The sequence below is a fragment of the Rhinatrema bivittatum genome, chromosome 2 (genome assembly GCF_901001135.1).
Source record: "Rhinatrema bivittatum chromosome 2, aRhiBiv1.1, whole genome shotgun sequence".
Classification (NCBI taxonomy): domain Eukaryota; kingdom Metazoa; phylum Chordata; class Amphibia; order Gymnophiona; family Rhinatrematidae; genus Rhinatrema; species Rhinatrema bivittatum.
The window spans coordinates 161,924,919-161,946,632 of NC_042616.1; the positions used below are offsets into that span (position 1 = coordinate 161,924,919).

The following is a 21,714-nucleotide window of genomic DNA, read 5'->3' on the forward strand; positions in this document are numbered from 1 at the left end:
CTTGTGGGACAGCAGATAATTGATGCAGTTTCTCTGTATGTTTAAGTTGGGCTACTTTGGGCCTCATTTTCAAAGGGGTTTACCGCGCGCGATAAATTCGCAAATCGCGATAACGGCTATTATCGCGATTTGCGAATGCAAATTTGTCAGGGGGCGGAGTTGGGGCGGAGCATATGCAAAGCTATCGTGTGCGGCGAAACAGCCGCAGTGTTAGTGCGGCTGCTATCGCGGATAAAGCAAATGTTGCTTACCTGATGTAACAGGTGTTCTCACAGGACAGCAGGATGTTAGTCCTCACAAATGGGTGACATCGAGGATGGAGCCCTGTACGGAAAACTTTTCTGTCAAAGTTTCAACAAGCTTTGACTGACACTAGCACACTGGGTGCACTGAGCATGCCCAGCCTGCAATTATCCCTGTGAGCCACAGGTGTCTCCCTCAGTCTCGTCTTATAGCTAAAAAGCGCAAGCGAAACTAAAATAAAAGTATACAGACCCAACTCCGTGGGGTGGCGGGCGGGTTTCGTGAGGACTAACATCCTGCTGTCCTGTGAGAACACCTGTTACATCAGGTAAGCAACATTTGCTTTCTCACAGGACAAGCAGGATGGTAGTCCTCACAAATGGGTGAGTACCGAGCTGAGGATGCCCGGGAATGCACCAGATACACCGCAGATGCGCAAAGGCGTAACGACTGAGGTGGAAATGGGAACGGAGGGCATCCGCAACACCATAATGGGTTCGTGGAAGGATGTTGGGTAGTGAATTGAAAAAAGTAAGAGTAGGCGGACTGGCCAAACATGGAGCATGCCGGCTAGTCAAATGTAAGCAATAATAGGCTGCGAAGGTATGGAGAGGACTCCAGGCTGCAACCTGATAAAAAAGTACAAGCAGCAGTAACCAAAGGGAAGCTGTTAAGGCTAAGACGGACACAACAGTATGTGGATACCCACAGTGTTGTAGTGAAATGTCTGCTTGTTGGTAGGAAAGGAAATATAGACCACTTAATCAGAAGGATTAGGTCTGTGTGGCCACTGGAAGTAGCAGCTTGACCCTTGCATGAAGGAAAGAGTCAAGTGGAATTCACATGGAATGCAGTGCAATGTAGATAGAATGTAAGCGCAGCATTACTGTCCAGGAATGTGGAAAACCCAGTCTCTCCCTAGGGAGAGAGAGAGAGGTTAGGAAAAATTAATAGAGTATTTCCTGAGGAAAGGAGATACAACATCTACCTGAAAAGGATAGAAAGTTGAATGCGTAGAACTACTCAGTGGCAGAGGAACGGAGTCAGGTGAGTATGGAAAGAGTGCATAACTCACGGACCCTGCTGGCAGGAATGACATTAAGAGGGAAAGAAGTTCCCTTGCCAAACTGTGGAAGAGAGGAATGGAAAGGCTCAAACGTAGAATGTATGAGACTTATAAGGAGAATATATATGTTCATTCCGTGATTAGAGAAATAGAGGCGGCTTGATCAGTGGATAATCCATGGTAAGCCGACTCAGAGAGGATTACCGAAAACGGGAACCCAACTCCCAAAACGATACACCTCCTAAGAGAAAGGTGTATCTATGTGGAGGATGTCTGGAGAACAGAATCCGAGGGAGTAAGAAAAAATGGTGGAAAAGTAAAAGGGGTAATACCTCTTTTTTTTTTTTTTTTTTTTTTTAGCGTCAGGAGGTAAAGCCTGCCATATTAAACGGCAAGATTTATGTTTAGAAGGTTTTCTGACGCTACCAGAACCTAAGAACATCAGTAAGTCTATGATTTGGGACTGACTGGTGAGAGAATAAAAGGTTACTGATATGATGGATTGAGAAGTATGGGAAAGCATACTGATCTCAGTCAGGGAGTGGGGAAAAGAATACTGAACCCCATCCCAGTTCAACATTAGAAGAATGCTGGCTACGAGAGGTAGCAGAAGAGATATATTGAAGAGGCCTTTGATGGAAGAAAAGGCATCTAAGGGAACGCATAGGAAACATGTGCAGGGAGCAGAACCTGTGCATCGTATGGAATGATGCAGACGCCGAGGAAAGTTTAGTTAAACTCAGCGTTAAAAGATTTGCCCTGTACACATGTAATTGAGACCATTCGAGAGGATAGAACCTACGTGGAGAAGGTCTGATAGAGCGTTCATTAAATCTCTTAGATATGTGGCCCAAGGACGCATGAAGTGAACAAGGGCCAAGGGTAGAGCTGCGCAGCTGTCTAGCAGAGCAGCTAAGAGGTAATGCGTGCTTATGAGTTGGAAAGCACATTGTCCCTAAGCTGTCTGTCTGTATGCACAAAGAATTGTTGCAAAAGCAGTATTGGAAGGCATAAGGGCATAACTCATGGGTGCAACGTCCAGGAAGTTTATGAGAAACTATGCTGGAGTGCAATAGATGCATAATGGGTTGAAAGCTTTCAGGAGAAACTTTATAACCCTAAGGAATTGCAGCATGAGTCGAAGGAGACTAGGTCCTAGTTCGAACTGGGATAAGAATCAGGGACGAAAGCAATGAAACCACTTAGGTCCATTGAGTATAGAATGTCACTGAATATAACCCATAGCAGTTTTGAATTATGAGAAAAATGCATAGTGGGAAGAAACCCCATAGCCCAACCATGAAAAGTTGAAGGGCTGAGGTTATGGAAAATATGCACAGGGACATATACGAATGTATCAGAATGTCTGTGCGCATGCTGGACAAGAGGGTCTTAAGACTGTGGTGTCCAGAAGTGTTACAGAAGGGATTTATGGCAGTGACAGTAATCCCAGTTAGTAAATGTATAGTGAGTCCTGAAAAAAGTGAGAGCTCCTTGCATGTACTGAAAGTGGTTAGCAGTAGTCTATGCAAGGAAAGTGAATGATGTTACACTCCGCAGAGAAAACAGCATTCACCAACAGTGATGCAAGAGACAGTTCACTTACCGAAGCTGGTGCCAGCGGAAGAGCTTGGGGTTGTAATGTTGACTCACCATAAAGCACATAGAAACATTAAAATAATGTACTTACTGCAGTATGGAGTGATGGTAACCAAAGATACCATTGTACCTGTGACGTCTAAAGAAAGTTGGATTTTCTTAGGTCCAGGATGTGCGGAGAGTAACTATTTTCTGTTAAAAGAAAGAATAGTGCAATTAAAACTCCCCAACCCCCCTCCCTTCTCCCCTCTGCACTTCGTAGCGCCTGGGGGAGTGTACCGGGACTTTGGTACAAGGTGGGGTGGCCGCTCTGATATCTGACCAGATGGGAGACCAGGAGGTGTCCCAATGGAGGATATCATCTAGGCTCCTGCAGGTGTGTGAGCGGTAAGTGGTACCCGCATTTCTGTATGCTGTACAAGGAGACACTGAGACCTGTGGCCAGGCCTCAAGGTGGACTTGTACATGGGGCAATGGTTGCTGAATCTCATGTTTAGCAGATCAGCCAATGCAGCTGGACCTTGGTTGGGAGGGAACCAAGAGTCAGAGCATTGGTCGGCACAGGGACTTGTTACTGACAAGAGAAGAAGCCCTGCTGCAATCCCAAGAAGATAGAGGGGTTCTCCTGATATTGTGGCTAACATAGCTAACATAGCGATATGTGACACTAATACAGTTCTAAAAGGCACATGACCCAGAACTTTTCGAACCACGGTCCGAATGGGAGAACACAACTCTATGGGAATGCCGCCGAAGCGGGTACTTACCATCCGACGTGGATCGCCGCAAGACGAGCCGGTGAAGATTGTTGACTCCGACGGTCTCCGGAGTCCTCGAGGGTAAGGCCGGGGACGTAAACGTCCATCTCGCTCTGAAACCCGGTATGGTGGCACAGGTACAGAGGAGACAGGCCAGGCGTGAGTGGCGTTTAGACTGCTAAGTGTAACAGATGGCCATAGTCCCACACCACTTGACGGTGGGGCACGCCAGGAACAGAGGAGCCCTAACGGAACTCATGTTCCCTTCCCTCGTCACAGCGGCTCGATGTGTCGTGACGCCAATGCAGAAGCTGTCGGACCTGGATCCGGAAGTTCTGGATCACCAAGGACTGCCAAAACTGTAGGAACAGTGCTGATGGCAGTGGTGATGTCGCTCTGCCCGAGCGTTGTCCAGCCTGGAGAAGGATGGCACCGATGTGCTGGATGGCGTCAGCGGCGGACGATCACGATGTCGGCGATGATGGGTGCCACGGTGCTCGGCCCGGTCTTTCCCCAGCGCCGAGATGGAAGCCCTCGTCGTCCTGGAAGGCGATCAATGACGAACTGTCAGCACGCCTGCTCTGCTCCTGACACAATGGAGTGTCTTAAGCTAATACGGGGCTTAAAAAAGAACCCAAAGCGTGGAGCAATGTGAGGAGGCGAGGGTATTATGTGGCGGTGCTATGTCGGTATTGACGATATTGAAGGCAACCTAAGGGGCTTCGAGGATATCATCAAAATGGGTATGAAAAATCGTCGATGACTGGCCAGGAGAATGATGACAGTGACGGGCACTGACAGCAGTGGCATAGGTATCTTTGAAACGATGTGGAATCGAATAATCGAAAAACATTGCCGTTATTGAAAAAGATACCGGCATCGACTGAGTCGAAGTCGAATCAATAGGGCGTCAAGGACACCGAAGGAAAACGGAGGTGTCGAGGGCATCGATGCATGGAGGCGGGCATTTATGCCGTTTGTGGCATGGCCACGGGCATCAACTATAGGGCCACAGACGTTGACGGTATCGATTTGGACAGACTCAGATTTCCAAGTGTACATGGCATCGGTGCCCCAGACACGTGTGTCGGTGGCATCGATATGGACACGTATGGAATCGATGGCATGGATCTCCCAGTCGATGAATTCCATCCCGGCATCAACGCCAGTCCTGGAATCGGCATGGGCATCGATGCCAGCCATAAGGCTGGCATTGGCATCAACGCCCATCCACGGAATCGAGCCGGCATGGATACCCACCGATGGGACCCACCTGGGCATCGAATTTCACCGATGGGAGCAGCCTGGCATCGACTGCCCTCGATGGATGCATTCTAACAGATGCCCATGGATGAAACACCTGGGCATCGGTGTCCATCGATGCAAAAGGACCTGGCACCGATGCCATCGACGGACGGCCATCCAGCACCAATGCCATCGACGGACAAGCCATCCGGCACCGATGTCCATCGATGGGGACCATCCGGCACCGATGTCCACCGATGGGACCATCCGGCACCGATGTCCACCGATGGGGACCATCCGGCATCGATGCCCACCGACGAATCGATGTGGCACCGATGCCCACCGATGGAAAAGGGCTGGACATCGGTGGGGAGGATGGGGCATCGATGGCATCCCCAAAAGGGGGGGTGGCATCGATGAAGTGACCCTGGGATCGTTAAAAAGTGTCTCGGGCAGCGGTGGCGGCGACCCGAGTATGCATGGCAGTGACTAACAGCGTGTGCGTCAATGGCATGCATCCGGGTAGGGACGGCACAGAGGAAGCCCAAGGAAAAAAACAGTGCGTAGGAGGAAAAAGCCTGGTAGCACTGAAAAGCAAAAAACATGGATAAAGGCATCAGGGCACCGTGGGGGGAGGGGCACTGATGACATATAAAAGCCCAGGGCGGTTTAGGAGGGTCCCGGTGTAGCGATAGGGTATCGACTGCGTGAGGGTACCAGGGAACGAAGGACTTGAAGCTACAGAGGTCCTAAAGTTAAGGAAAAAATCCCTACCCCACTAGCATAAGCAAGCAGAGTGTCACAGAGATACTCGCAAGCTGTTTAAAGCTAACTGAAAAATGGGGGAAGGGAAGGCTTCAGTCAGTTAACAGCCTTAAGATAGTGACAGAAACCGACCGAAAAATAAGAATTAGTACTCACCGAGCGTCGTAAAAACGTACGCGGAGGGAGACCTGTGCAGGGAAAAGTGTTTTTTGAAGTGAAAAGTTAAGTGTTTCCATGAGGTAATTAGTTAAAAAATCCTCACAGAGCTCCAACCGCTATGCTGACTGCAGAGCGGAAAAAAGAAGACTGAGGGAGACACCTGTGGCTCACAGGGATAATTGCAGGCTGGGCATGCTCAGTGCACCCAGTGTGCTAGTGTCAGTCAAAGCTTGTTGAAACTTTGACAGAAAAGTTTTCCGTACAGGGCTCCATCCTCGATGTCACCCATTTGTGAGGACTACCATCCTGCTTGTCCTGTGAGAATAACTACAACCCTCAAATTTGCGTTACGGACTGCGCTACCGGCAAGTAAAGGGTTATCGCGGTCCACGATAGTTCCAGACAGCCTGTTTCAGGGGGGGGGGGGGGGGGGGGGGGGAGAGAGAGAGAGAGAGAGAGAGAGAGAGAGAGAGAGAGAGAGAGAGAGAGAGAGAGAGAGAGAGAGAGAGAGACTTACTATAGTGCCTATGCCCTAGACAGGTATTTTAACCCCTATGGGAGGGCCACCTACTAACTCGGGGTGGGGATTAGGTATGACTGTCGGGGGTTGGGGGCCACTTTCGCATTCCACATGAGACCTACGGAAAGAACAGTGGTCTCTAGTGAAGATTTGCTGGCCGGAGTGAGGAAACTCACTCCAAGAGGAGATTTGGGCAACGTTCTCTCCACCTAGCTTGCTGGACACTCTACCTAGGCAACAACAAGCTAGGTGGAGAGAACGTAGCCCAAATCTCTTCTTGGAGTGAGTTTCCTCACTCCGACGGCCAGCAAATCTTCACTAGAGACCACTGTTCTTTCCGTAGGTCTCATGTGGAATGCGAAAGTGGCCCCCAACCCCCGACGCTCATACCTAATCCCCACCCCGAGTTAGTAGGTGGCCCTCCCATAGGGGTTAAAATACCTGTCTAGGGCATAGGCACTATAGTAAGGCTCGCTCTCTCTCCCTCCCTCCCCCCCTCCCGAGCCTGAAACAGGCTGTCTGGAACTATCGTGACCCGCGATGAAAAACCGGCAAATATCGTGCACTGCGATGAAACACCCAAAGAATCATCGCACACTGGGAAAACATCGTGAATTGCGCTAATGTTTTCGCAAATGGCGAAAACATCGCGTGCGGCGATGTTTCCCCACTGCACGAAAGAAGCCTCATTTGCATTGGTAACGCCCCCTACTGCGTTACCAATGCGATATTGGAAAATGAGGCCCTTTGTCTTGCACTTTTGATCCAAAAAGGTTATCGACCACACAAGGTAAATCTACCAACTTGTCTCGGACCTCAGGCCTGAGGTCAGAGGCTTTAAGCCAGACCCAAAGGCATGCACTGATCCCAGTAGCTGCCACTCTTGAGGAAGTTTCGAAACTGTTGTTTGCAGCACGAACCTCATGTTTTCCTGCTTCTAATCCTTTGTGGATAATTGCATTAGCTGAGTCCTGATACTGCTGAGGCAGGGATTCAGGAAGTTGTTGCATTTGTTTCCAGAGATTTCTCTGGTATTGCGTCATGTAAAGTTGGTAAGATGCTATCCTGGAATTAAGCATTGATCCTTGGAAAACTTTTCTTCCTAGAGTGTCCAAGAATCTGTGTTCTTTCCTTGGCGGGGTGGATGAATGAGGCCGTACTCTTTTAGATTTTTTTCTGAGCTGATTCGACCACTACTGATTGGTGTGGTAGTTGTGCTCTTTGATAGCCAGGGATATGCTGTACTAGATAGGTGGTATCCATCCTTCTATTTACTGGTAGAACTGAACATGGATGTTCCCACAATCTGTGTTGTAGCTCCACCAGGACCTCATGAATAGGGATAGCTAACACTTCCTTAGGGGGGGAATCTACAAATTGAAGAACCTCTAAGGTTTGCTGTCTCGTATCCTAGTCAGACACTAATTTAAAAGGAATAGCGTCTGCCATGTTTTTTTATAAAAGTGGTGAAAGATAAGTCCTTTTTTCTTCCTTCAGGAGATGGTTCAGACATAAAACTTTCTGACGAGGAATCAGCGTCTCTATCCTCCCAGGAGTCATATGGTGTATGCTTGGAAAGAGAAGTAGGAGAAGGCCTCGGTGGCATCAATGGTTTTTGTGGTAAGAAAATTGGGATCGATGGAGAGGCTGGTATAATTGGTCTGGACAGTCCTGAAGGTCCTGGCTGAGTTTCAGACAGTGGGGACATACCAGAAGTATCGTCCATACATGCTGGTTTAGTAGAGACAGGTTGTAATGGTATAGCACCGATGAGGGCATCGAGTTTTGCCATTAGTGGTTGAAAAATAGATATATCTGGTAGTATTGGGGTCCCTGGTAGTGGTACAGGCACCGGCACCGGGAATGGTGATGGTACTGGCCTTGGTGATGGCATCGACATCGACAATGGTGTCGGCTTCGGAGAGGGCACCGGCATTGGAGGAGTCATCGGTGTCGATGGATGTAAGTCCTGAAGTGCTTCTCGCACTGCCTGGCGGATGAATCCACTCAGTTCCTCCGCTATAGCTGGTAAAGTCAGAGCAGCTATAGGTGGAGGCAGTGAAGGTGTCATCGGCTCTACCACAGGGCCCTGTGGTGGCTCGATGCCCGGCCCCTCTAGAGGTGGAGAACACCTTGGGGTAGCAGGTCTCGGTAGCTCTTGTGGACGAGGTCTTTTGGCTACTGGTTGTTCCGGTGATAACAAAGCCTCCGGAATCGTGGTGTGCCAATGCAGATGTTGATGCTTTAGACGATGTTTGGTGGCTTTTTCAAGCCCGGATGTTGATTTTGTCGATGCCGCAGATGGGATTGGAGATAACCGATCTCCCGAGTCCTCTACTTGACGTTTTCGGATAACTTAAGCGTTTCGATACTCTAGCTGGAGACAATTGTGTCAACGTAGAAGGTATTAACTGGATGTGGAAAAGATGCTCCATTTTTTCTTGTCATGCCTTTCTTCCTTTGGCGGTCATTTCCGCACATTTTGGGCACGAAAAAACATCATGGGACTGCCCTAAACATAAGACACACACAAGGTGTGGATCAGTAATCGACATAGTTAGATTACAGTTAGGGCATTTTTTAAAACCTGTGGCCATAATAAAACCAGGACAGCCATCGATGGCTTTCTGACCAAAAAATTGTTAAACTCGAATCAAGTCGGAAGAAAAACTTTACTCACCGGCCGGTGGGCGAAGAGAGACCCCCACGTGGGGAATGAGAAATGAGGGATTTTAATTTGTTTTATACACAAGTTTGTGTGAAGACGTTCACACAGGGCTCCTCTGCGATGCTAACTGCAGCGCAGAAAAACGAAGACTGAAGGGAGACTCCTGTGGCTCAAGGGATCATGGCATGCTGGGCATGCTCAGTGGGCTCAGTGTGCCAGTCAAAAGTTTCTAGAAACTTTGACAGAAAGTTTTCCAGGATAGGGCTCCATCAGTGATGTCACCCATATGTGAGGACTAGCATCCTGCTTGTACTGGGATAAATTACATAAATAAGGAACGGAAAGGAAAAACTGAGGAGACTTGGATGGGCAGGCAGCTAGACAGGAAGGTCCACACATTCCCAGAAAGACATTTTCAGGCTTACTAAAATCCGCAAGAGTTTTTCTGTATTTGTGCCATCGGATGATATCACCTACACTTGTGTGGCTGAGCTTATCCTGATTGCCCATAGAGAACACAACTTTTTCAATAATAAAAGTAACACATTTGCATAAACCTGGGCAGAAAAATTATAACAAAAACATTTTATAAATTTCCTTTTTTTCTTTCTAGTTTTGTCAAACATTTTTCTTGAAAATGTTAGACCAGAACAGCTACGGTATCAAGAAAGCATTTAACTGGAATACAAAATGTTGGTGCTTCTCCTATACACTTGGACATGGACCACAGCTGATCTATGTCCCTTCAAAGGCAAGTAAATTGGGCAGATTAGATGGGCATTATCTGCTGACAGATTCACTGTTTCTGTAATTCATGGCAACTATCTTATTTCAGGTCAATTAAGAAGTGCACAACATATTTCTTTATAATTTGTTTAAAAATGTATATTTATAAAATGTGTGCCTGCACACACACACACACACACACATACATATATATATATATATATATATATATATATATATATATATATATATATATATATATCTCCACGCACTCACTTCCAATATCTATCCCTAAAGTTTCTTATTTCACATTCCCCTTTACAGTACAACTGGATATGAAAAATTAAACTACATAACTCATTTTAAATGCTATATGTTACTTACTGAATTAATGCATGAAATCGCTCAAAGCCAAGCTCCTCTGCAGCCAAGGCAGCTACACATAAAAGACACTTTTCAGCACTACGCACAGCAATAAAACATAAAACACACACAGCAAGCTAAAATATTAAGCTTCAATGTTCTAAATAATTTTTTCTTCTCTCATTTTTTTACTTTCATATATTAACTGGAGAATTTATCTAATTTTTAATTATTCAAACTGGCCATTTTACAAATATACAGATATCTGGCAAACAATTTACAATGAATGCAGTTGCTATGCACATGCCTGGCTTGTAATGCAGTGATGTTGCTTAAGGAAAAAATATATTCTTAAGAGCAAAGAACAAATAAACACAATTAAGTTATCAGAATTAGTGGTCAGCAACATAACTGCAGAATAAACATTTTCATTGAATGTTTAATGACTTGACAGTTATCTGCAATCAGCATACATTTCTATTAAAATAAAGTTACAAGACAGAAGCAGTGAGCAAATCTACAGTTCTAAAAGGCAAGCACACAAAATAGCATAACTTGCAGTTGAAAGTCAATATGAGAAAGTAGTTTTCATTCAAAACCAAGACCTTAATGCATACACTTATGCTTGAAAGCTATAGAAAAGAAGATTTGGTGAAAAAGGAGGTTATATCTTGATCTTTCACCGACATATACTCCAAGAAGGCAAATACAGGAGATATAAGGTAAAATTAAGGATTTTGATGTGTAAAAGAGAATCCAGGAGGCAAGAGCTTTTTCTGTAGCAGGGCCAATCTATTGGAATTTTCTCCAGATACTACCATGTCAAAAATCATTTGAAAAGGATTTGAAAACCCTTCTTTTTTTAAGGAGGCTTTTGCATTTTGAAAATTCCTGTTGGCGAAAAGATATTTGTTAAATTTGCAGAAGGTATAGAAATAATGTCTTTAACCTGTTTATTTTGATCTTGTTGTTGCTTTGTTTTTAAAAAAAAAATATGTATTCATATTATTTACCGGTTTCAAAACTAGTGATGTAGCACATACCATTTTAATAAAGCTAAACTAAATAAAGTCTTCTAATCTTCAAAACAGAGTACAATGTGGAACTAAAAATAATTGAATTACTGTTCAATTACAATTTACAAGGGACAATTCTGGCCAATGATATGCCCAATCCCAACAGAATTCTCAGGCCAGGTAAGAATTTAACTATATGCAGATCTTTAATTCGTCCATCTCATTGACTGCTTCATTATTCACATGCTCAAACAGCATGGTATTCACTTGCTTGGTTTTAGACACGTGAAATTGGGATACACAAAACTGACTAAATATTACATAATTTGAGATGACAGCACACATTAAAACCAGAAGGAAACAAATAGGGGTAGATTTTCTAAAAGTGCGCCCGCGCGTACTTTTGTTCGTGCACCAGGCGCAAACAAAAGTACGCCGGATTTTATAAGATATGTGCATAGCCACGCGTATCTTATAAAATCCGGGGTCGGCGCACGCAAGGGGGTGCACATTTGTGCAACTTGTGCGCACTGAGCCCTGCACGCGCTGCCCGTTCCCTCCGGCCTCCTCCCACCTTCCCCTACCTAATCCCCCCCTACTTTTGTCGCCATCATCTGTCTCCTCCTACATGAGAATCAGCCTTTTCGGTTCCAGGAGTTCCAATGCTGAGCATCAGGCAAAGGCCAAGAAGCATTGGCATCTGTCTCAGTCAAAATATATATATATATATATAGCAAATGTTGCTTACCTGATGTAACAGGTGTTCTCACAGGACAGCAGGATGTTAGTCCTCACAAATGGGTGACATTGAGGATGGAGCCCAACCACGGAAAACTTCTGTCAAAGTTTCAGGAACTTTGACTGGCCCCTACTGGGCATGCCCAGCATGGCACTAACCCTGCAGCCAGCAGGGGTCTCCCTTCAGTCTTGTTTCAAAGCTACAGGCAGTGCCGAAAAATAACATAATAAAAAAATGAACCCAACACCGCTGGGTGGTGGGTGGGTTTCGTGAGGACTAACATCCTGCTGTCCTGTGAGAACACCTGTTACATCAGATAAGCAACATTTGCTTTCTCACAGGACAAGCAGGATGGTTGTCCTCACAAATGGGTGAGTACCGAGCTGAGGATGTCCTATCGTGCACCAAATGTACCCAACGGCGTGCAACAGGCACAACAACTGGGGTGTAATTTGGTAGAGGGCATCCGCACCCTACCGGGAAGGTGGAAGGGTGTTGGTACCTTATGCTGGAAAAAGGTTACGCAAGACAGACTGGCCGAAGATGGAATCCTGTCTTCCAGCTTTGTCCAGGCAATAATGGGTTGCAAATATATGGAGGGAACTCCAGGTGGCAGCCTTGCAGATGTCAGGAAGCGGCACCAATCGAAGGTGTGCTACTGAAGTTGCCATGGCCCTCACAGAATGTGCTTTAACACGGTCTTGGCAAAAACATAGGGTGAGTGCGGAGTACCGCCCGGTCCTGCAGGTCCGCCCGGAGTTTAGTGTAAGGCGGATAGGTAACTAAGGCCTGTAGTTCACTAACCCTGCGAGCCGCAGTGATAGCCAAAAGGAATAACATTTTCCATGTGCGATATTTTAGGTCACAGGAGTGAAGAGGTTCGAAAGGTGGTTTGATAAGGCGACCAAGAACCAAATTAAGGTCCCAAGATGGGGCTGGAGGACGTAAAGGTGGCTTCAAATGGCGCAAGCCTTTAAGAAAGCGTGTTACAAGGGGTTGCACTGAAATAGGGACACCCACGATACCTTTATGGAAGGCGGCTACCGCACTGACATGCATTCTAATGGAAGAGGTCTTTAGACCTGATTCTGATAAAAGCCAGAGATAGTCCAAGAATTTGGAAACTGGACAGGAAAGGGGATCAAGGGACTGAGAAGTGCACCATGATGTATACCTTTTCCATTTGTATGAATAAGATTTTCTTGTGGAAGACTTTCGTGAAGCGATCAGGACACGAGAAACTGAATCCGAAAGGTTAAATGGTTGAAGGACTAACCTTTCAACATCCATGCCATCAGGGACAAGGCTTGGAGGTTGGGATGGAGGAGGCATCCGTCGTTTTGAGTGACCAGATGCGGGTCCTGTCCCAGAGGAATGTGCCTGCAGATGGAGAGATCCTGGAGTATGGGAAACCACACTTGGCATGGCCAGTGGGGAGCTATCAGGATCATGGTTCCCCTGTCCTGACGGAGCTTCACGAGAGTCTTCGACAGAAGAGGAAGTGGAGGGAATGCATAAAGCAGACCAGTTGTCCACGTGAGGGAGAATGCATCCCTGGGCTGAGAGTACTGGCTCCGAATGAGAGAGCAGTAATTGTCCACTTTGTGATTCTGAGGGGACCCAAAGAGGTCTATGTGGGGATAACCCCATTGTTGGAACAGAGTGGTTGCTACCAAGGGATTGAGGGACCACTCGTGTGGATGGAAGACACGACTCAGCTTGTCTGCCAAGATATTGTCTACTCCCGGCAAGTAGGTGGCTCTGAGGTACATGGAGCGGGAGAGGGCTTCTGCCCAAATCTGCGCAGCTTCCTGGCACAAAAGAAAGGAACCTGTGCCCCCTGCTTGTTTATGTACCACATGGCCACTTGGTTGTCCGTCTGAATCAAGATTACGTGGTTCGATAGGCAATCTTGAAAAGTCCTGAGAGCATGTCGTATTGCTCGAAGTTCCAGGAAGTTGATCTGGTGTTTGGCTTCCTCTGGAGACCAGAATCCTTGGGTTTGTAAATTGTTTACATGAGCTCCCCAACCGACGTTGGAAGCGTCGGTTGTGAGAATTATTTGAGGATCTGGTGGGTGAAAAGGCAAGCCCTGTAGGAGGTTGGATTGAGTTTTCCACCAAGACAAGAGACAGACGGAGTGCATCGGTGATGCGAACAATGGAGGACAGAGGCTGAACAGCTTGGATCCATTGTGATCTCAGAGTCCATTGAATGACTCTCATGGCCAGGCGGGCCATGGGAGTCACATAAACTGAGGAGGCCATGTGTCCAAGGAGAATGAGGAATTGTCGAGCTGTTGCTGTGGGTTGAGACTGCAACTGGCAAGCTAGGGACACAAGGATTTGGACTCGTTGATGAGGAAGGAAGGCTTTTGCCTGTAAGGTATCCAAGTCTGCCCCAATGAAGGATAAGGTTTGAGATGGGATTAAGTAGGATTTCTCGTAATTGACAAGAAACCCTAGAGAAAGTAGTGTTTGAATTGTCAGGGTCAGGGAGGACCGAGCGATTTGCTGGGTTGGGGCCCTGATTAACCAATCGTCCAGATAGGGGTAGACGTGGACACCTTCCTTCCTGAGAAAAGCTGCAACCACCACGAGGCATTTGGTGAAAACTCGTAGTGCGGATGCCAGGCCGAAAGGGAGCACTCGGTATTGATAGTGATTTCGGCCTACTAAAAAACAGAGGTATTTGCGATGAGGTTGAGTTATCGCAATGTGAGTATAGGCATCTTTTAGGTCTAGAGAGCAGAGCCAGTCCCCTCTTTGCAGCAGAGGGAGAAGCGAGCCCAGGGTTACCATCTTGAACTTCTCTCTGTGAAGGTACTTGTTGAGAGCCCGTAGGTCCAGGATTGGCCGAAGTCCTCCTGACTTTTTTGGGATCAGAAAGTACCTGGAGTAGAACCCTAGTCCTTGTTGTGAGGGAGGAACGGGTTCTATAGCGTTTGACTGGAGGAGAAGGGAAACTTCCTGCTCGAGAAGAACAGAGTGATCGGTGAGTCCCCACGCCTGCATGGGTGGGGAGTCCGAAGGGAGAGTCAGGAAGTTGAGGTGGTAACAGTGTGCAATTATCGCTATCACCCATTGATCTGTGGTGATATGATGCCATTTTTCTAGAAAGTGGCTTAACCGACCTCCTACTGGTATGGTTGGAAGAGGGATTTGGCAACTGCTCTCTAAGTGAAAGTCAAAAACCCGATGCAGGGCCAGGTTGTGGAGCTGCTGCGGGCTTTTGTTTTCGAGACTGGCAAGGCTGAGATTTATGGTATGGCCTCGCAGACCTAGACTTGGTTTGTGGGGGATAATACTTCCGTGGACGGAAGAAGGACTTTTATGGGTCCTTCTTGAATGGCTGTTTAGAAGGTAAGTCAGAAGGAATGGATAAGAGCTGTTTAAGTGTCTCATGATGATCCTTCAATTCAGCAACAATTTGCTGAATTTGCTCACCAAACAAATTATCCCCTAGACAGGGCAAGTCAGAGAGCCTGTCCTGAACCTCCGGACGAAGGTCAGATGACTTTAGCCAAGCCCAGCATCTTGCAGAGATGGCCGTAGCAGAAAGTCTGGTGGAAGCATCAAAGACGTCGTAAGCTGTTCTTATCTCATGTTTCCCAGCTTCAAACCCTTTATTTAGTAGGGATTGAAGTTGTGGCTGGAACTGCTCTGGTAAGGTATCTGAGTATTCCTGTATCTGTTTAAGAATGACCCTATTGTATTGGGTCATATATAGCTGATAAGAGGCTATTCTTGAAGTTAGCATGGCTCCTTGGTATACTTTCCTACCTATACTATCTAGGAATTTATTTTCCTTAGTAGGAGGTATGGAAGAATGTGGCTTTATTCTTTTAGCGTTCTTTTGAGCTGATTCTACCACAACAGAGTGGTGGTCTAGCTGAGGTTTCTGAAAGCCAGGTGCTGACTGTACAAGATAGGTAGAGTCAGCTTTTTTGTTTACTGGAGCAACAGATCCAGGAGATTCCCAATTCTTTTTTAGAAGGTCCAGAAAAACCTGATGAATTGGAATAGAAGTGATGACTTTAGGGGCATCCAAGAATTGGAGCAACTCCATCATCTGGTGCCTGTCATCTTGTTCTGATTGAAGCTGAAAAGGGACCAACTCAGACATTTCCTTCATGAAATTTATGAAAGAGAGGTCCTCAGGAGGAGAACGCTTTCTACTCCCCGCAGGAGAGGGTGGTGAAGGCAAATCATCGGTGTCTGTGGAGGTATCATCACCCCAGGTGTCGTAAGGATTAGGTTGCTGACCTGTAGGACCATGAGGGGGTTGGATACCCGAAGGCCCCGGCTGAGGCTCCGAGAAACTCGAAGGAATTGTCGGGGGTATCGAGAAGGTCCTCTATGGCATCGGTGCCGGCGCCGGCATCGAAGGAATCGGTGTCGGCATCGAAGGTATGGGTGCCGTCATCGAAATTCTCAATGAAGCTGATGTGCGTATCGCCCCCGTGGAATGTATCGGTGGCAAGGGACATGGTACCGATGGTACTACCCCCGAAGGGGGAATTCGGTACGGTGTTTCTCCACTTGATGAGATAGGTGTCGGAGACCCTGGTATCACCGGGGGAAGGGCAGTCATAAGCGCTTCCATCCGGGCAAGCAGCGGTGCCAGTGCTGCTGGAATCGGGTCGGTGACCGGTTCCACTCTCGGTGCCGGAGGAGTCTGGAACCGTTGCATCGCCTTGTCGATGGCCTCCTGGACCAGGCGGTCCAGTTCTACCCGGAGACCTGGGGTAACAATACCCGGCTCCACGGGAGAGGGAGGCTGAGGCTGAGCCGGAGGGACCACCGTCACCAGTGGAGTCGCGGCTCCCAAACCCCGAAGGGGTGAGGGTTGCCTTGGTGTCTGCGAGACAGGAGTGGACGGTGCCACTTCTGGTTGAGACTTCTTCGGAGGAGGCTCGGACAGTACTGAGGTCGATGACTTCGATTCCTCGACGGTCCGAGACTTGTGACGTCGATGGCGATGTTTCTCTCTCCAATCCCCGCGATCTTCGGGGGAAGGGACGGGAGTCTATGGCCGCGGAGACGTCGATGGCAGGCGGTCACCGGGAGGCTGTCGACGATGGTGAAACTTCAACGGTGCCGGTTCCGATGACGTCGATGCAATCGATGGCATCGGAGTGTGGGCATGGAAAAGGAGTCCCATTTTCTCCATTCTGGCTTTGCGACCTTTTGGTGTCATTAGGGCACAGTTGGTGCAAGTCAGGACATCGTGCTCACTCCCTAAACACAAAACACAGACTCTATGTGGGTCTGTGATGGACATAGTACGTGTACGGTCCGGGCACCGACTGAACCCCGACGCCATGGCCATAGGCCAAAAATTTAGCCGCGGGACGGTCGACTGCCAACAGGCCTCGAGGGCCAAACTCGACGGTAGTCGACAAAAATGATGGCAAAAACTTACCGAAGTACCGCGGAGGAAAAATTTGAAGAGAGGAGACCCCTGAGGGGCAAATTTTTCTTCAAGAAATTAATTGAAGAAATTCCTGTCAGGAATGTGGAAAGAGCTCCTTAACCGCGTGGCTACTGCTGCGCAGAAAAAAGAAGACTGAAGGGAGACCCCTGCTGGCTGCAGGGTTAGTGCCGTGCTGGGCATGCCCAGTAGGGGCCAGTCAAAGTTCCTGAAACTCTGACAGAAGTTTTCCGTGGTTGGGCTCCATCCTCGATGTCACCCATTTGTGAGGACAACCATCCTGCTTGTCCTGTGAGAAAGCTCTTTTACGTAATGCTGTCTTCATCGGTGGGACCTGTAGATTGTTTCTGTATGCTTGTCTCACTGGTCTGGCGGAGGTGTGGGGTTGAAGAGGGATCTTGAGCTCGAGTGGGGCGATGTTATGTGTTGCCTTGTGGATTAATGAGAGTGCTTTGAAAAGTATTCTGAATTTGATAGGAAGCCAATGTAGGTTTTTCAAGATGGGTGATATGTGGTCTCTTTTGTTAGTCTTGGTTTGAATCCTTGCTGTAGTGTTTTGCACCATCTGTAGTGGTTTTGTGGAGTTAGCAGGGAGGCCAAGTAGTAGTGAATTGCAGTAGTCTATTTTAGTGAGAATGATTGCTTGTAGAACTGATCGGAAATCTTGAAAATGGAGGAGGGGTCTCAATCTTTTTAAGACTTGTAGTTTGAAAAATCCATTCTTTACGATGTTGTTGATGAAAGATCTGTAATTCATTTGGTTATCTAGTATGACTCCCAGGTTTCTGACTTGTGGAGATAAGATTGATTGGTAGGCCAGGTTTGTGACAGGTTGTGTGTGGTTTCCGTCTTGGGAAATGAGAAGGTACTCTGTCTTGTTTTGATTAAGAATCAAATTGAGACTTGTCAGCAGGTTGTTGATGGCTTGTAGGCATGAGTTCCAGTAGTCCAGTTTTATGAAGTGAATCCGTAACTGGAATCAGAATCTGGACATCGTCAGCGTATAAATAGTGGATAAGGTTTAGCTTGAGGAGCTGGCAGAGTGGAAGCATGTATATGTTGAATAAGGTTGGAGAAAGAGAAAAGCCTTGTGGGACTCCCAGGTTGCAGTTGATTGGTTGAGATTCCTCCCTGTTGATCTTAACCTTATAATGCCTGTTCTGAAGGAAAGATTTGAACCAGGCGAGGGCGACGCCTCTGATGCCAATGTCTGACAGACGATCTACCAGTGTATTATGATTGACCGTGTCAAATGCTGCTGTTAGGTCAAGGAGGATGAGTAGACAAGGTTGTCTTTTTTCAAGGTTCAGTAGGATGGAGTCCGTTAACGAGATTAGAAGAGCTTCTGTAATTCGAGATTGGCGGAAACCGAATTGCGAAGAGTAAAGAATGTTGTTGGTGTTCAAGTATTCTGTTAGTTGTTTATTTACAATTCTTTCCATGATTTTTGCGATGAGGGGCAGATTTGCTATTGGGCGATAGGTTTGGAGATGGTTTTAGAGCAGGTGAAGAGGAGGTTAGTTGGGATGGTGTCCTGCGGATGGGAAGCAGGTTTAAGTTTTTTTAGGATGTTTTCGATCTCTAAAGATGAGGTCAGCTCAAATTCCTCAAGGCTTGTCTTTTGTAGCGGAATGTCAGCTAAGGGTATTGAAGGCATAGTATCTTTGTTTTCCTTGGCCTGAGTTAATAGGTTCGGGATCTTGTTCTTGAAGTAGGTAGAAAGTTGCTCTACTTTACTTGCAGCTTTATCATCTGGTATAGACGTCATGGGGGTTTAGTGAGGGACAAAACTAAGGAAAAAAGTGCCTTGGGGTCAAAGAGAAAGTGGTGGATTTTTTGTGAGTAAAAGTCTCTTTTTGCTTGGAGGATGGAGATTCTGTATTGGTGCATCACAGACTTAAATGCTGTGAGGTTGGCAGTTGATGGGTTTTTGCGCCAAAGCTGTTCTTTTTTTCTGAGTTCTTGTTTTGTGGATTTTAGTTTTGGAGTGTACCACGGTTTTTTGTTGTCTTTGTTTGCTTGAGAGACTTTGTTGATAGTTGGGCAGGTAGTATCGGCCACTTTTTTGGTGATGTTGGTCCAGGAAGCTACGGCTGAGTCCGCGTCCGTGGACGTGGACTCAGCAGTAGCATTGGGCCACTGCATGGCTTGGGCCTTTTCGCTTACTCTGTCAGTCTTCACTCACCCTACCTCAGGTCTCTCATACCATCTGTGATATATTGCCAATGTGTTTATGCTTTGGTCTGGTATAATTGTTCAATTGCTTTCTTTCCTTGACTGGCTTAATTCCTGCAATCTTCACCTATGGTTCTCTGCACATATTGACTGTCATGATGTGTCTTTTTTTTTTTTTTAAGACATTCTAGTCTCTATTAGGGATATTGCTTTTTTACTATTATTTTTTTTTTTAAAAACCACTGACAAAAATACTCTATTTGCTTACACGAGTTGTCACTCGTGCCCGTTTCGGAACAACATTCTGGTGGGCCAATTTTTTCATCTCTGGAGATTGGGTTCTACCTGCGCCAAATTTCTACTACAAGCTCAGCAGCTATTTAATAATTTTTTGAGTCGGGGTTATCCTTATTCTGTTATCAAATGTGCCTTTAAATGTGCACTATACATTAACCGTGACCTGTTATTTTTGAAATACTTCATTTGACTCAAGACACTTTAACCTGTATACTGCCCTATTCTCCAGCTTGTCATTCCATAAGTAATAACATGTCACTACTGGGCCTGTTTAAATCTGATACTGAGTTTTTGCAAACACCTCCGGTTTGAATTTCGCCTTGAACGCAACCTTCGAGATTTTTTGACCTCCTCCGAACAACGGCTACCTCGCACTGCTCCTACTCTACATTCTGGACATACATCATTGGGCCACTGCATGGCTTGGGCCTTTTCGCTTACTCTGTCAGTCTTCACTCACCCTACCTCAGGTCTCTCATACCATCTGTGATTTTCCTCAGATTATTCTACTAGAGGAGTAAGTCCTATGCCCTTGCAATTTGCTCTATGTCGGAAGACATCCCACATGATATGTATATATATGAACACAGCTCTTGTTTACGTTTGGGTAGAAAAAATATCCCATTGGTCTTGCATTGGGTTAGGTTCATGCCATGTTCCCATTGATCATTTTTTCATCATTAAAGTCTGTACCCACCCTTCCTGTGGCAGGGATCATTCACGCTACCTCCTACAACACAAACAGAGATGAATACAGCATCTCCTCATGGTTTGAACCTAGAAATTGACTGGTCTGTCTATTTTTGCTGTGTCTATTTTCCTATTGCCTCTACAGCCATCCCCACTCCTCTCCCTCTCCCCTTTCAACCCATGCCTCACTAGCAGTTGTTAATCTTTAATATTCAGCATTTAACTCTTTTGTTTACTTTTTCTGGGTTTGATTTTGTATGTTCAGTTTTTATATGTTTTGTTTTGACACATGATGTAGTTAACCAGTTGCCACATAGGCTATGATGTCACTTTTACTCCCAGACCTTTTGTGTTTACAGTAATCAATCATGTAACTTCACTTTTGGCATGTCTTTTGAGCCTATTTAACACTGGCTACCATAAGTGTCTATTTGGCATGCTGTTCTATGTACCTATTTAATGCTATCAAGTTGAGATTTTATGTTTGAGCTTTGCCTGTACACATTTTAATTTTCTGAAATAGCAAATGTTGCTTACCTGATGTAACAGGTGTTCTCACAGGACAGCAGGATGTTAGTCCTCACAAATGGGTGACATCGAGGATGGAGCCCACCACGGAAAACTTCTGTCAAAGTTTAAACAGAACTTTGACTGGCCCCTACTGGGCATGCCCAGCAAGGCACTGACCCTGCAGCCAGCAGGGGTCTCCCTTCAGTCTGATTTTCAAAGCTACAGGCAGTGCCTAAAAAGTAAAACAAAACAAACCCAACACCGCGGGGTGGCGGGCGGGTTTCGTGAGGACTAACATCCTGCTGTCCTGTGAGAACACCTGTTACATCAGGTAAGCAACATTTGCTTTCTCACAGGACAAGCAGGATGGTTGTCCTCACAAATGGGTGAGTACCGAGCTGAGGATGTCCTGACTTGCACCAAATGCACCCAATGACGTGCAACAGGCACAACAACTGGGGTGGAATTTGGTAAAGGGCATCCGCACCCTACCGGGAAGGTGGAAGGGTGTTGGTACATCATGTTGGAAAAAGGTTACGCAAGACAGATTGGCCGAAGATGGAGTCCTGTCTTCCAGCTTTGTCCAAACAATAGTGGGCTGCAAAGGTATGGAGAGAACTCCAGGTTGCAGCTTTGCAGATGTCAGGAAGCGGCACCGATCGAAGGTGTGCCACTGACGTCGCCATGGCCCTCACAGAGTGTGCTTTCACACGGTCTTGAAAAGGAATGCCAGCTTGCTGAT

The 21,714-nt window shown here is 46.6% G+C and overlaps 1 protein-coding gene across 1 annotated transcript in view; it reads right to left on the bottom strand.

The window, feature by feature from the left end:
• MINDY3 (MINDY lysine 48 deubiquitinase 3) overlaps nt 1-21,714 on the bottom strand; it is a 696,716-nt gene that overhangs the window by 542,191 nt on the left and 132,811 nt on the right. Inside the window, exon 5 of the mRNA XM_029588822.1 lies at nt 10,134-10,185. Within this exon, the coding sequence (XP_029444682.1) occupies nt 10,134-10,185 (52 nt within the window). The remainder of the gene's footprint in view (nt 1-10,133; nt 10,186-21,714) is intronic.